The sequence below is a fragment of the Momordica charantia genome (assembly GCF_013281855.1).
Source record: "Momordica charantia cultivar OHB3-1 chromosome 4 unlocalized genomic scaffold, Mcharantia_2.0 BLBB01000004.1, whole genome shotgun sequence".
NCBI lineage: Eukaryota > Viridiplantae > Streptophyta > Magnoliopsida > Cucurbitales > Cucurbitaceae > Momordica > Momordica charantia.
In genome coordinates, this window is record NW_028275162.1 from 23,037,150 (window position 1) to 23,052,702 (window position 15,553).

At 36.8% G+C, this 15,553-nt stretch overlaps 2 protein-coding genes and 1 long non-coding RNA gene across 7 annotated transcripts; 2 read left to right on the forward strand and 1 right to left on the reverse strand.

The window, feature by feature from the left end:
- Positions 1-885: 885 nt before the first annotated feature.
- SULTR1;3 (sulfate transporter 1;3) lies at positions 886-7,536 on the forward strand. The gene is given in 15 exon segments (XM_088122658.1): positions 886-1,428; positions 3,181-3,531; positions 3,652-3,700; positions 3,796-4,003; positions 4,149-4,333; positions 4,336-4,412; positions 4,414-4,509; positions 4,613-4,726; positions 4,822-4,938; positions 5,053-5,179; positions 5,596-5,882; positions 5,970-6,160; positions 6,581-6,666; positions 6,799-6,875; positions 6,976-7,536. Coding segments are annotated over 15 exon segments (2,133 nt in total). The 5' UTR covers positions 886-1,404; the 3' UTR covers positions 7,120-7,536.
- On the reverse strand, positions 1,757-8,806 carry LOC111011865 (uncharacterized). Of its 4 annotated transcripts, none has more exons than XR_015790249.1 (4): positions 8,385-8,806; positions 8,199-8,256; positions 6,947-7,257; positions 1,757-2,105 (listed from the first exon to the last, which is right to left on the reverse strand). It is a non-coding gene; the product is annotated as an uncharacterized LOC111011865 (long non-coding RNA). The 4 variants fall into 4 exon arrangements; XR_015790248.1 differs by lacking the exon at positions 1,757-2,105 and adding an exon at positions 3,268-3,893 and having other exon boundaries at positions 6,942-7,257; XR_015790247.1 differs by lacking the exon at positions 1,757-2,105 and adding an exon at positions 3,268-3,893 and having other exon boundaries at positions 8,385-8,804.
- A 614-nt stretch (positions 8,807-9,420) lies between these two features.
- On the forward strand, positions 9,421-15,477 carry LOC111011948 (tRNA modification GTPase). Of its 2 annotated transcripts, XM_088123124.1 has the most exons (11): positions 9,421-9,671; positions 9,761-10,047; positions 10,165-10,303; positions 10,658-10,779; positions 10,918-11,121; positions 11,214-11,273; positions 12,859-12,997; positions 13,279-13,397; positions 13,548-13,772; positions 13,920-14,106; positions 15,034-15,477. In XM_088123124.1, the coding sequence occupies exons 1-11, from the start codon at positions 9,488-9,490 to the stop codon at positions 15,084-15,086; spliced, it is 1,719 nt and encodes a 572-aa protein (XP_087979250.1). In that variant the 5' UTR covers positions 9,421-9,487; the 3' UTR covers positions 15,087-15,477. The 2 variants fall into 2 exon arrangements, with proteins under 2 accessions (XP_087979250.1, XP_022141643.1); XM_022285951.2 differs by lacking the exon at positions 15,034-15,477 and having other exon boundaries at positions 9,422-9,671; positions 13,920-14,179.
- The last annotated feature ends 76 nt before the right edge of the window (positions 15,478-15,553 follow it).

The window sequence follows — 15,553 nt, forward strand, 5'->3', positions numbered from 1 at the left end:
TCTATTTTATTATTTTTAAAGTTTAGAGACCTATTAAAAGTTATTAAGGATGTATTTTATTATATTTTTAAAGTTTAGGGACTTACTAAAAATAATTTTTAAAAGTTAAAAAATACCAAACTTATAATTTAAAGGAATAAATCGCCATCAAGATCCAGACAATAAAAAGAGGACAAAACATGTCAAATTGTAGTAAATCTCACAACAAACCAATCTATGAAAGACCAAGAAAAGGGAAGGGACTTTTTAATTTCTTTTGTTTGTCTAAATTTCCAACCTATGAAAGAACATTTTATGGTCCTTGTTAGTTCAATCTCAATTTCGCTTATTAAATCAGAAAGTCTCAATTCCTCGATACATTAGATCCTCTCTATATCCACATATATACCTTCAATGCAATGGTTTGTGTTAGAGGATATGTTTGTAAGAAAAAAAAAACTAACCTTTCAACCATAATAATATTCACACCTACACACAAATCCTAATACAAAAAATAAATACTTAACAGGTGAGAGTATTAATTGCACCTCTTATACAAACTTCGAAAATTTTAAGGCTAAAATTAATGAAAAAACATTCTATCAAAATCAGGAGAATTAATGCATGTAGTTGCTTATATAGCTACAATTTTTATCAAAAAAATAAAAAAAGAATTGATAATATTAATTTATTCCATTTGAGAATTCTATTTTATGGTATGAACATAATTCACACCTATTACTATTTCAAAATTCATAATTCGATCTGCCACTATTTCAAGGGGTGAAATATATATATATATATATAACCTATTTTCATTTTTATTTTATAAAATTACATAAAAAGTAAATTGCAAGGCAAAGAAATAAAATTCTGACCTATCAAAATATTATATTTCTTTTGGTCAGACTATAATTTTATCTCTATAAACAACTTTTTAATAGGGGTGATTCTCACCTCATTTTTAATACAACTCTAATTTAACAAGTAGTGAATGAAAGGAGGCCAATAATACCCAAAAAAAAAGGGAGTTCCATGAATTTTGCCATTACCTATGTATTGGATCTACCACTTGTGATCTACAATACAACCATCCAACGGTTCAAATTCATAACTTCTAAATATAGCAGGACGAGTCCAATTTGTATTCAGAGTACGGAATTGGGAGCGAGCCACTCAATCGGAATCCGACCGCGTAAACGTCCAAGTTCCACGTCGGAGCGTCGGCGGTCACACTACTTTTTTCAGTTTCAACCGTCGGGCCGGAGATAACGCACTCGGCAGCTAGGTTTGACTCTTGGAAAAGATGAACTTCGATTTGACTTACTTTGTTCGGTTGCTGTTCTCTTCTCGCCACACAAGCAGAGAAAAGGGGAGCGACGAATCGGAAATGTTCCTCTTCAGTTACAGAGAAATGGAATCACGATGTCGTGGCAGCCAAACAGGGCGGTAAGATTTAGTTTGAATGAGAATCAACGCGTAAGATAACCATTTTTTTTCTCTGTTAGGTGGGAAAAGTAGGATTTGTAGTTTCACTGAACCTGGACGGAATTTCATCCATCTTCTCGAATCTTACCTTTCTGGGTGTATTTGCTACTGCTTATAAGTTACATTAAGAAAATGAGGATCTTTCGAAAAGAAACCCTAGAAGCCATCAAGTGTGGGGAACAAAAAGGGGTGGAAAAAGGTGGGGAAAGGAGGATTATCTTTAGTTCTCTTCTTTTTTTACATTTCTTTTCAATAAAATAATAGTGAACGTCTGTACCTTTCCAATTTCATATACTTTTTCTTTATAGTTTTCGTAACAGAGAAAACAGAGCTAAAGTGCGATTTGAAGGGAAGAAGCTGAATTTGTAGAAAACAAATTTTCAATACTGAATACTGATAAACTCCACTATGGATGGTTTGCACGAGAAGCAGGGAAATAAGACATATAGTCTCTTTTTACCCTTCATTGTTCAGCTACAGACCCACCAAACTTAAAATTAAAGGTTGAGCAATAGAGACCATGTTTTTAGGTTTTGACTTACATGCATGGCTACTGTTGCTTCTCATTCTCTGTGCTATGGCTGATGCATTTCTTGGTCTCAGTTTCTTTATGTTGGGTGAAATCTCCTTATGAGGACCTGGAATTTTTTTTAACTTGTTATTATGATGTCAGCTGATGTAATGCGGATCTATTTGGTTGGTTCTTGTGTATTGACTTGTCAGATTTCATAATAGCTACTTTATTTCCCACAACTTGTATTTTAGTCATTTGTCCTCTTCGATGGTCTTAATTTCGACCCTTGTGTTGAATTGAAACATTTGATTGCATTCTTAGACTTTTCTTTGCTTGATCTATTCTACATAAAACCCCTCAAAAAAATTGCGAGACAAATGCAAACTTAGCCAGCTGGGGAAGAAAAGTCAGCTTGGGAGCTGGGCCTAACTGATGTACTGAGGAGTTTTGGATCTCTTTCAATAAGGTCTAGTCTTGATTGTGGATGGCCCACGAGGTGAAATTTCAACATTACTTTATTGACTTGAAATCTCAAAACAGAACTGTCACATGGCCAGTCCCAGGCAAATGAATAAGGAAGTATTAGTCGTTGTATGTAAGCTGCTGCTGTTATTTGTATATCCAAGTCAATGCCTTCTCAAATGCCAATAGCTATGGTAGAGGATAACACCAGTCCACACCACTAAATGAGTTTGTCAATATTTTTTTGCTGGTTTAACTGCAATATTTTGACATATGTCTTGATGTTTAAATGAACCAGACATATAGCTAAATTTTCTTTTGATAATTCTGCTATTTCAGCTTGAAAAGTTTGACTTGGAACCTCCCGATATTTTATATAATAGAGAAGTTGGCCTATAAAACTCAGTTGAAGAGTTTCCACCGTTGCTTGTACCATTTGTTGTCCAAATCTTCTATAAGGTTGGGTTCAACTTTCTTAGGTTGTGAGATATGTCATTGAGTTCTGTTCTCTAAGTACTAGTTCTGGGTTTTGCGACTGAAGTATACTACTTTTTAAAACCGATTTATTATTTATTTTTTTGTGTTTTCCTTTCAACATCTGGGGCCCATAGACTTAATTTTTTCCAGCTTAGAACATTGAAGTCGACTGCATACTACATTTGGTCTTCGGCTTCCTCTATTTACTAATGAAAACTGAACCTTTTCCGTTGTTTTCCTTGTTATTTTCCTCATAATAGGTGAACAAGTTACTAATGGATTCTAGGCATCATTCCAATGGGGGAGAACTTGAAACAAAAGAGATGGACATTAGAAGTCTTTCATCCTCACGCAACAATACTCAATACATTCACAAGGTGGGGGTTCCACCGAAGCAAAATTTCTTCAAAGAATTTAAAGCCAGGGTGAAAGAGACTTTCTTTGCTGATGATCCTCTGCGAACGTTCAAGGATCAATCCAAGTCCCGAAAGTTTATCCTGGGAATTCAGGCTATTTTCCCAATATTTGAATGGGGGAGGAATTACAATCTGACAAAATTTAGAGGTGATCTGCTCGCTGGGCTCACTATTGCAAGTCTGTGTATTCCACAGGTAAACTAGCTGCCTTAGTACGCATAAAGATGTAAGAAAAGAGAGGATAACAAAATGCTGCCAGATAAAGAGACTGTAAGAAACCAACTGTGTCTAATTGTGTCAGTTCTAATATTACAGGATATAGGGTATGCAAAGCTTGCTAATTTGGCTCCCCAGTATGGATTATGTAAGCACTTATTATGGCTCTTGCACCTAGTTTTCCTGCGTTTAAGTGCTCTCTTCGATTTTCCCAGCCTCGTCCAACTTTTCAAATTGTTGCAGACTCCAGTTTTGTTCCTCCACTGGTTTATGCTGTGATGGGTAGCTCAAGAGACATAGCGATTGGACCAGTGGCTGTTGTTTCTCTCTTGCTGGGAACACTGCTTCAAAGGGAGATTGATCAACATACACATCCAGAAGAGTATGTGCGGCTTGCATTTACAGCTACCTTTTTTGCTGGGATCACCCAAGCCACGCTAGGGATTCTAAGGTAATTGAGTGTCATTTTTTTTTTCCCAACAGAATCTGATTTTTTTTAATGGTCTTTTTTCCTTCTTGTTTTGGTATCATCTGTATGTTTAGTTTTAGACTCCTAACCGTTGATAAGTGTATGTATCCTTGACTTCCGTTAACAGGTTGGGTTTTCTGATTGACTTTCTATCTCACGCTGCCATTGTTGGTTTTATGGGTGGAGCTGCCATCACTATTGCCCTTCAACAGCTTAAAGGTTTTCTTGGCATTGCAAAATTTACGAAGAAAACAGATATTATCTCTGTAATGCGCTCAGTATTTGAGGCAGCGCATCATGGAGTAAGCCTCCTTACCCTCAAACCTCACGTGTCTATCATGATTATTTGCACATAAATGAGTCACTGATGTATAACAAACTAAATCTCATGTAACTTCTCTCTTCTGTACCACCCTTTGCAGTGGAACTGGCAGACTATAGTCATTGGAGTATCTTTTCTAAGCTTTCTTCTATTAGCTAAGTATATTGTAAGAATCCTACTTGCCATTGCTACGTGGTGAAATTTTTTCATAAGCATTTTTCACGTTTCTTTTCTTGGCTTTAGAAGAACTTACATGTTTGCAATTTCAGGGAAAGAAGAATAGAAGCCTCTTTTGGGTGCCGGCAATTGCCCCACTAATATCAGTTATTCTGTCCACCTTTTTTGTTTACATTACCCATGCAGACAAGAAAGGTGTTGCAATTGTAAGGATACTTTTTTATTATTTTTTCCTATTTGAAATATGATTATCCTATCTTTTCCTATTATGCATTTTTTTTCTTTTTTCTGAACTTTGAAGGTGAAACACATAGAGAAAGGTATCAATCCCTCATCAGTGAAGCAAATATACTTCACTGGTGACAACCTCCTTAAAGGATTCAGGATTGGCGTTGTGGCTGGTATGATAGCCTTAACAGTAAGCAAAATGTAGAACTATATTATCCTTGGAAGTAGATTTGACTGAATTTAATATTTGTTGAACTACCCAGTGAATCTTTTGATATTATTCGAGAATCCACTTTCTTTTTAGGAAGCCATAGCAATTGGAAGAACATTTGCTTCCATGAAGGATTACCAGCTTGATGGTAACAAAGAAATGGTGGCACTGGGAACAATGAATGTTATTGGTTCAATGACTTCCTGCTATGTGGCAACAGGTGGGAAGCAACCATAAATCAGGAAGATACTAGAGCTACTTTGATTAAAGTGGAATTATTGACTGATTATAATGGCACCGTGCATGAAAGAGTTCCAATCTAGTTTTCTTCAAAAGCCCTTAGATGAAATTTTCAGACGTGTTAAGATATTTTTAAAAAATTCTCAAATGGAATATTCTTTTTCTCTAGCATTCAGAAATAAGAGATTTGGATGGCAAGTTTGCTTGATTGTTAATACTTGCAGCTACCAATAACCAGTAGTATTTATATAAATCTTCACAAAATTAGCATAGTCCCAACTGGTAACTAAGCAGGTTATAGCGTGATTTCTGCATGATGCTCATCTAAATAATGTATAAACTAGGAGCATAATAAAATGGTAGATGTTAACTAATAAGGTTTGTTCCTACTTTCAGGCTCGTTCTCTCGCTCGGCTGTGAATTACATGTCTGGCTGCCAAACTGCAGTCTCAAACATTGTTATGTCCTGTGTTGTGTTTCTAACTCTAGAGTTCATCACTCCCCTTTTCAAGTACACTCCAAATGCTATTCTCTCTGTCATCATTATCTCTGCTGTGATCAACTTGATCGACTTTCAGGCAGCAATTTTGCTTTGGAAGATTGATAAATTTGATTTTGTTGCTTGTTTGGGAGCCTTCTTCGGTGTTATTTTTGTAAATGTTGAGATAGGCCTCCTAATTGCTGTAAGAATTATGCCTGCTATCTTAAGTTCTCTCATTACTAGCTTGATCTCATAAAGATGTCTAAATCTGTCTTTGATGTGGAGGCAGGTCTCTATATCATTTGCTAAGATACTCTTACAAGTAACTAGGCCACGGGTTGCGGTACTAGGGAAGATCCCTAGGACCACAGTGTACAGAAACACCCAACAATATCCAGAAGCAACAAGGGTTCCTGGCATTCTAATTGTCAGAGTCGATTCGGCTATTTACTTTTCTAACTCCAATTATATCAAAGATAGGTAATGATGATCTTTATCTTTAAGAATGATCTACTTCTATTGTCATTCATATCTAGGAAATTTGTGTCAATTTCTAAAACTTTGTCATATTTAGTTGTAAATAGGACCTCCAGGATTCTATATATTTGGGTATCGAAGAATCGGTTAAAGATATTTCCCTGCTGTATTTGAAGTTTTAACTAATTTTTTCTATCTCCTGGGGACTACCTACTTGGTGGAATTCCAACAAGGGCTTTCTTTCTTTTCGAACTAAATATTGTATAGTCAAATAGTTATCTCCTAGACTAACTTAGCAATTATTTACTACGTGTTTGGGTTGTGTGAGCCTGGAAAAGTGGGTTCTGGTGGTTACGGGAAGCTCTTGCATTTTTCCAACTCAGTCACTCTTAACCTTATTATACAATGGGAATTTTATTGCAGGATATTGAGATGGTTGTCTGATGAGGAAGAACAAATAAAGAAGACTTATTCACCAAGAACTCAGTTTTTGATTGTTGAGATGTCTCGTAAGTACTCTCAACCTTTCCAAATATTTTGGAATAATCCTCCTGCGTGGTAGACAAACCTATCGATCACATTCACATCACACTCTTGTTTGTTCCGACCTCACGATTCCGGTGTTTTGTTTGTTGTATTAGCCGTTACCGACATTGACACTAGCGGCATTCATGCTTTGGAAGAGCTACATAGGAGTCTCCAGAAAAGAGATATTCAGGTAATCTACTTCAGAATGTCATGCACAGCAAGGGTACATATGTGCTGTAAAATTTTCAAAACTTGCCTTACCAGAAGTTTGGCGTGGTGTTGTTGAACAGCTTGTTCTGGCAAATCCCGGGCCAGTAGTAATCGACAAACTCTTCATGTCCGATCTTGCAAATGTAATTGGTGAGGACCATATCTTTCTGACGGTTGCCGAGGCTGTTGCGTCCTGCTCCCCAAAATTGGCGGAAGAGGCCTAGATTAAGATTTGAATGGCCAGTTCTTGCATTAGAGTTGTCATGAAATATATGTAGAAGGAGAATGGAGGAAGAACTTGCTCAGCTGCAAGCAGCAGCGGTTTTGTAGATGCCTGAAGATCTCAGTAGATAGACAGTAAGCTGCAAGGAAGAGGCAGAATAAATGAAAAAAAAAAGTGCACAACTTCATAAAGATAAGTAAAAAGGTGATTTTTTTTTTTTGTACTACAGAAATGTCTCTATATACCTTCGTTATGTATATATCGACATTTGATGAAGCTATAAATTTCGTAGCTTATCTTTGGTCACTCTAATACCCAGTCATGAAGCAGTTTTATTAAATCGAAATGGTAGTGGAAGACTGCACATTGTACTAATAGAAATTGCCATTATACTTTAATATATCATACTTGTTGAAAAGTTGAGGTGTGTGTTTGTTCACTATTTTTTTTTTGTTAGAGTACGAGATTTAAATTCACAATTTTTTAGTCGGAAATAAGTAATTTAACCAATTGAGTTATGTTTTGGTTGGTCGTTTCTTCACGATCACGTGATATAGAACCTCACGTTTTGATTTTTTAATCTTTCTTTTTATAAACTTGTTAACTACTTGTTCAAGTATCTCTAACATAAATTTAGATCTTTGTGACTTGATGAAAATTTTATATTTTATACGACCCAGAGCTATTTCATAACCATTAGTGTTTTGTTAATGAAAATTAAACTTATAATATACTTTTACTTCTGTGTTTCTTTACTTTAATATTTTAGTTTTAAAAATTAAAAACAAAACCAATATTTTAAAAACTTATAATTTTGCTAAATATTCAAAATGTATTTTTTAAAATCTTGAAAACAAAGAAGGTGAGTTGAAGCTATTCCTAAATTCCTCTATGTTCAGCACATGGACGAATGGATAAATTATGTAAAATTAAAAAAGATACCGGATCATACAGGAATTCAAGAGAGAAGTTTTTTTCCAAAAAAAAAAAAAAGAAGAAAGAAGAGCTTTTCTCTACTTCCCCTGCAGCAGTAGTATTATTGGGAATACAAATTAAAAGAAATTTGTTTTTTTCACTTACCAAATATCACTGAAGGATGCTTCCAGATTCTTCACTCAACACCGGGACCTTCTTCTTCCTTAGAAATGTAGAGGTGATTAAGTTGCAGACAGAAAAATGGGCAGCAGGAGGCTAAGAAAATCCTCCATGGATAGAAATCTCGAGAACTTAAAATCTGAAACGAAAACCCAAATGAAATGGGCTTACCAGTACCAGTAGATGACAATCGAATCGAATCGAATCACACCTTGTTTGTTGCTTTCAAAACTCAGTCTCTTCAATGGCCGCCATGGATCAAAAGCAAAGCATCACACTCTCTAAGTTACCTCTTTCTGCAGAATCGGCGGAAGAGAAGAAAAAGAGAGGCCAAGCATCTGTGGTGTGGTGGGTTGGGGGAGACGTCACTAAAAAAAAAGTTGTTTGTCCCTCTGAGATTCTAACTAATCCGAAAATACAAAATAATAAGTTATAAATTCTGCTAATATGGGTTATAATTTGTCAAAGAAAAAATTAAAAATATGTATGGAAGTTTTAATTAGTTGGTTAATTGTATGGTTTGGAAGTGGAAGTGGAGGTGTAAAGAAGGCATCTGATACTAGCGGTGAAGTTGTTTCTGTCGTTTGGGGCTGAGCTTCAATGTTGCTGCAAACTGCACCCAATCCATCCAAACTTTGAGAAACTCAACCTTTTCCCTTTTCCAATAACTTCCATTTATTTTCCAATAACGTCTATTCAACTGATTTAGATATTTATCTTCGATCAAAAACTATTAGATTCTAAACTTTCATTCCAGTTAATGATTTAATCTCTAAATTTTTAATTGTAACAATTTTGTCTTTGAATTTTAATATATAACAATTGAGTTTCGATAGTTTAAAATTTGTAATAATTCAATTCCTACTACGAAAAACTCTCATCAAAATTAAATGTTAATTTTTATCCTAAAACAATATAATTTTTGTAATTTATGAATGAATTTGATCATTCTTCGACGATCTACGTATATAAAAAATTTAATAAATTGTCTACATATATAATAAACTTAATAAAAGTTTCACAATAAGAACAAAATTGTTATAAACTATAAACTTCAAGAAACAAAATTGTTACCTACTAATTTTTAGAGACTAAATTATTACCGATTTGAAAATATAGGGACTAAATCTTTAAATTTGACCCGAGATGTGTTTCTTATTTTTATATTTTTTATTTTTTTCAAAATCCACAAAACCGGACAATGCTCGGGCTCTATAGTTTCCGGGCGGGAGTATAGTACTGTATTGGCCTAGTTTCGAACCAGAGCCACAGGCATGGCTCTGCTTCCAGGATTCCGCCATTTCATCACCCATTTTTACAGAACTTCACCCTCCATGGCTTTTCTCTTAACCCACCTCCATGCCCCTGTTTCCACACCATGCTCTCTCTCCCACATACCCAAATCCTCCAACCCTGTTCTTCCAAAATCTCTTACAAAGTCCCACGCTACTCCAAAACGTCATTCCCCTATCAATTTCTCTACTTCATCATTTCAAATTCACTGGGTTTTGCCATTTCCTCATTCTTGTTTCTTTTTCTGAGTGCAGATAATGCCTTGGTTTTGACTCGAGATGAGCGCCTGGAGAATTCTCGTGCCGAACAAATTGAGAATTCGAGCACAATTGCGGCCATCGTGACGTCCATGGGGGGTTCCCCTGCTGCGGTGGGGATTGTGCGATTATCGGGTCCTCGTGCTGTGACTATAGTTGGGAGTTTATTTCGCCCCGCCGCGAGAAAGAAGACGAAGAATTTGAGTCCGCATTCATGGAGACCAACTAGCCATGTCGTGGAGTACGGTGCGGTTTTGGACCAACAGGGCGATGTAATTGACGAAGTACGGTAACGTTTCCTTTGCCATGGTTTGATGAATTCTTAAGTCTGAGATGAAACTTCCATTGGATTAATTTAAGCCTTGGATTAATTTAAGCCATGGTTGTACTCTTTTGTGAAGGTTTTGGCGGTGCCGATGCTGGCCCCAAGATCTTATACTCGTGAAGATGTGGTTGAGCTTCAGTGTCACGGGAGTGAAGTATGTCTCCGACGTGTGCTAAAGGCTTGTTTAGAAGCTGGAGCCCGGCTTGCAGAACCAGGTTTGTTTACTGAACTTGAATTGCTTTGTCATTAAATTCATAGTCTAAACACCTTGTTTTATGTATGGTGTTCGAGCCTACTTGTGCACAATTTGACTCTATCTCACCCACGAGACAACTGCCTGCTGTTGGTCTGTACACAATTGTCTTCACATCTGTCTATACCAACTGAAGTATGCACTTGCACGCATGTAAATAATGCAGTGCTAAAGCATGAAAGAAAATTTGGAAAATTGGTTCAAGAAAAAAGTTTATGCTTTATTATCTCACCCTTATCAAATCCACACTTGTGCCAATCGATTACCCGGGAAGACAGAAACTTTTATATTTACATATTTATATTCCCGTTTTTAGGTGAATTTACTCTTCGTGCCTTCTTAAATGGCCGCTTAGACCTTTCCCAAGCAGAAAATGTTGGGAAACTAATTTCAGCCAAGTCTACGGCTGCTGCACATGCTGCGTTGGCTGGAATTCAGGTCGGGGCTCTTATTTAACTGATAATGTTGTCTGAACTGGTGTGACCATCTATTTTCAGTTACCGGGTTACTGCAACTTAATTTGGAAATCATCAATGACCGTTTCATAACGGAAGTATATAGTTTTTTGATTGACAGGGAGGCTTCTCTTCCTTAGTCAAATTGCTAAGAACACAATGCATTGAATTACTCACTGAAATCGAGGCCCGTCTAGACTTTGATGATGAGATGCCACCATTAGACTTGGAACTTGTAATGGATAAAGTACATGCCATGTCACAAGATGTAGAGACTGCTCTTGAGACGGCCAATTATGACAAGCTTCTTCAGTCTGGAATACAGGTAAATTTTACGAGTCGTCTAATAGTCTGTTCCTGTGTAAAGTAGATGTATAGATTTGTTAATTCCTTCAGCAATCTCCTTAAAACTTGCAGATAGCAATTGTTGGCCGCCCTAATGTTGGGAAGTCAAGCCTTCTCAATGCATGGAGCAGAGTAAGCTACACGATGTTCTCTTTTTTCCTTCCAACATGATCTCCTGTAGAAAATTTGTTCTATCTGTGAGTCTGACCCGTTATCTGATAATCTGCACGTCACTTTTTGCTTGTTCCTTGTTATTTCCATTGAATAGTCAGATTTCCACTTACTCTTGATATCGTCTAGTGCTTTGTCCCATAAGAGAGAGGGATATTCTTGCTCGACTTTTCAGATTTAGTGAAATGTGAATTGAAATCTGAGATTCAAAATCTTGATAATGTATTACAACTTTCAGGAGTAAAGGTTAAATCTGAAGACCTTCTAACAAAATGCATGATGCTTCACACTAGTAATGGTCTTTCTGAAAATTTTGGTGAAAAATCTGAAGATTCTTCCTGAACTTATATTCAAGGAGAGTGCTCACCCTTCAACTTTTCTAGCCTGCACATGGAAAGGATTGATACAGAAGGAAAATAGGTTTAGGAGAACAAGGAGGATTTGGTAGTAACCCAAATGAGGAAGGGCCGAAGGGGCTCTACTTCAACTTTTCTAGGAACAGGAACATTGTGTTGTGACGCTTACCTCTTCCGTCAAATTCGTCGCAAAAATAGGGAAGATAGTCTGTCCTTTTGTGCAGATTTCTGGGAAGGTGGAGGAGAGCAGGGATTGTTCGTCTAAAACAAGTTGGTCAAGGAGTGGATAATCTGCCAGATGCTATATTGGATATCAAACTTGCCAAGTGCCTTTTGCCAATAATCTGTTCAGTGTGCCTATGTTGATGAGAAAATCTAAGAAGAGAATGCTTATTAGGGAAAAAGATGGAAGCCTGTTGTGCGACCCTTCCCTCCATGGTTAAGTACTAGAACATCTACAGGGACTCCTAGTGTCTAACGTATGTTTTTAGCTTGAACATGACATTTAGGGGCTAGCTCTGAAATAAGCCTTGCCGAAGACACATTTTGGAAGAGCAGGACTATGAAAATGAGTTTGGTTGATAGGTTGTTTGTGAAGTCCATCTTGAGCTCTAGAGACATTGCTTTGGCCTTGCTGGATGGATAATTGGGACACATTTTTAGCCACTTCTTAGTGCTTCCCACAAGAATTTCAGAAAGTTCCATTGTAGCTGTTTTGTGACCACATGTTTAAGAAGCAAGGTTAGGGTTCTTTGGCTTGATGCTATTAAGTCTCTTTTATGAGAAAGTGTGGTTAGAGAGAAATAGAGAATCTTAAATGGAGTGTACAGGAAAGAGCTTCTCAGGATGTTCAGAATGTGATTGTTTTCGTGGCCTTGTCTTGGAGTGTTTTTTCTAATTCTTTTGCTACTCATTATCTACTACGCTGGCCCAGAGGAGTTTCTTCCTGTAACACTTTGGCATTTGTGAGGGTGATTTCCCTCCTTTGTAATTTCATTTATGCTATGAAAGTTTTGTGTGTTACTTATGGAAAGAGACATTGTAAACTTGTGTTCATGTTAAAGCATGCCAAAATATTTGTAATCTCATAATGAAGTTTCCTGTTAGATATAGGTGGTTTTCTTTAGCTACTTTTTTCTTGAACTCTTAATCACGTCATTCTATTGTCACATTTATTTTTTAGCGTGCAGAGCGAGAGGGCGATAGTTACAGAAATTGCTGGAACTACCAGGGACGTAATTGAGGCGAATGTCACAGTTTGTGGTATCCCTGTGACTCTTCTGGATACAGCTGGAATTAGGGAAACAGATGACATTGTGGAAAAGATTGGTATGATTTATGAATTTTTAATGTCTTCATTCAGCATTTCAAGGGTTTGGACATTGCATTTAGTGTCATGCCATATAAATATATGATTATTTTCCAAAACAGTGTATGGCAATTGCAAATTACACAGACCACTTGAGTGTAAACTTGCAGTTCATAACTTTTTGATTGTTAACTTATGATGCGCTACAGGGTATTCTCATGATGCTCAATTAGTCGCTTTAAGCCAAGTTGATTTGCATTTAGTTTGTGTAGTTGTAACTTGTCCTGTGGTCTATTTACAGGCGTAGAGAGATCTGAAGCTGCTGCTCTTGGGGCTGATGTCATTATTATGACTATAAGCGCCCTAGACGGATGGACTACAGAAGATACCATACTTCTTGATAGGATACAGTCAAAAAAGGTTAAACAACAAAATTCCACCACCCTTTCCTCCAATGAACTCTGCTTTATTGAGTTAATGGTCAATATCAGAACTCCACCACTTTAAAGAAATTTGGAAGTTGGTGTTTATGTTTTTTTTTTTGTCCTTTTAAATTCTTGAAAAATACAGAAATCAAATGGATCAGCCACTCCTATACTTCTGGTAATAAACAAGATAGACTGTGTTCCATCTCCAAACATGGATGATCTTGGTATGAACTATGATTCTTTCAATAAACAAGTTTATACATGCGCTGTCACCGGACAAGGAATAGAGAATCTGGAGATGGCAATATCCGAGCTGGTGGGTCTCGACAAAACTCTTGCAAGTGGACGTAGATGGACAGTAAACCAGGTAACCTATTCCACCCTACCCATCTCCAGATAAGAACCCAGTTGCAGACTGCCTAAAACTAAAAATTACAGTATTCCTTGTCTTAATAAATTGATGTATTAATGAGCAATAGAACTTATGGTTTAGTGCTGTTCTGGTTACAATCAGAGACAATGTGAGCAGCTTCTTCGAACCAAGGAGGCGCTTGCAAGACTAAAATCTTCCATTGAAGAGGAGTTGCCTCTTGATTTTTGGACAGTGGATTTGAGAGGTGCTGCTTTAGCTCTTGGGCAAATAAGTGGTGACGATATCTCTGAAGAGGTTTTGTCCAATATTTTTGGCAAGTTCTGTATTGGTAAGTAGATAGTACCAATGTATATAATGCCAGTGATTATATTTAAATTAATTCGATTTGAATTTTCTCTTGACATCTCTAGTCATTTTCATGAATCGTTCCATTTTGGTCACTTTCAACATTTATCTGGAGGCTTTTTCTTTTCGACCTCCGATCGGAGTGGTTATCAAATCTCTATTCCTATTATTTATTTCTAATTTACTTATTGGATACGCCATACCCGGTATATGAGATAGCTTGAATGATACGGAGCCTCATCTTCTTCAACTGCGATTTTGTTTCTGTTAACTGCATAGTTTGAACTCTGTCAAAGGCTGTAAAACATAGGCTTTCATTTATCTCGCTCCGTAGTTCTCATTCTGCTAGAGGCTTGCCAATTGCTCGGTAACATAATATCTGCTACTGTTACTTGAAAAAGAGGCTTTCGGATCAACTAATAGGCAGGCACTCTTCAAGCTATCGACTTATCATTCTTCCTAAATCAAAAATGCATAGCGTACCAAAAGAGTGCAACACTGTTGAAGAGCAGGGGGGGCGGCATGCAGAAGCAGTTACTCTGTTAGCTGCTGCTCTTGAATTAAGAATCTAATCTGTTATTATTAAATGACCCCATGATAGTATTCTTCTCTGGTGATAATGGATAAGCCCTTGTCTCATCCATGTTAAGAACGTTTCAAAGCTTAATCTTGAATTGCCTTGCACTCTTGCAGGGAACAGGTAAAGACAATACAAAATTCTTTGTAAAATTCTCTTAGGAATAATAAATATTTTGGTTGTCTGTTAGTGTTACTGGCCGGCTTTTTGATCCAGATGCTGAAAGCCATAAAAATGAGGCTATTGAGACACCTTGCAGGCTTGAGCGGCAATGAGTATTTAGGGAAGCATTTTTTGATGCTTGAAAGTTGAAACTACACAATTCCTTCTCAGGTGAATTCTTCAGATATTTGAATCTTTTCAAAAGCAATGTGTTTCAGCGTTAGAAGACAGCTTACAAAAGAGGAAATGGAGGTAGAGAGCAAAAAGAGAGCAAAAGAAAAGGAAAAACAGAGGAAGGAAGAAGACAGGAAAGCCAAGGTGAAGAAGGAAAAGGAAAAACAGAGGAAGGAAGAAGAGAAGAGAGAAAAGGAAAAACAAAGCAAGGCCGAGGAGAAGAAGGAAAAGGAAGAACGACTGAGAAGCGAAGAAGAGAAGAAAATGAAACAGCAGAAAGCATTGAAGAATGAGAAACAAAAGAACAAGAAAAAGAGGAACTGAGTTTGGACTTCTCACAAATGAAAAGCTCCTGGTCCTGGATGGTGTTATTGTACTAAACAAGAACATTAATCTATGTGAATTCTCTATCTTCAATTAAATCAACCATCATGTTTATTATGGCTGTTTCATTTTCATTTTAACTGTTGGGTGCTCTGTTTCTACTGGAAAACAGACTCTGGAAGAAAGAAAGACA

Bases quoted from the DNA above. Each gene is read 5' to 3' on its own strand.
- LOC111011948 (XM_088123124.1), top strand. From the start codon at position 9,488: ATGGCTCTGCTTCCAGGATTCCGCCATTTCATCACCCATTTTTACAGA. The intron at 10,048-10,164 runs GTACGGTAACGT...TCTTTTGTGAAG, and splicing joins AGGGCGATGTAATTGACGAA to GTTTTGGCGGTGCCGATGCT. The intron at 12,998-13,278 runs GTATGATTTATG...GTCTATTTACAG, and splicing joins TGACATTGTGGAAAAGATTG to GCGTAGAGAGATCTGAAGCT.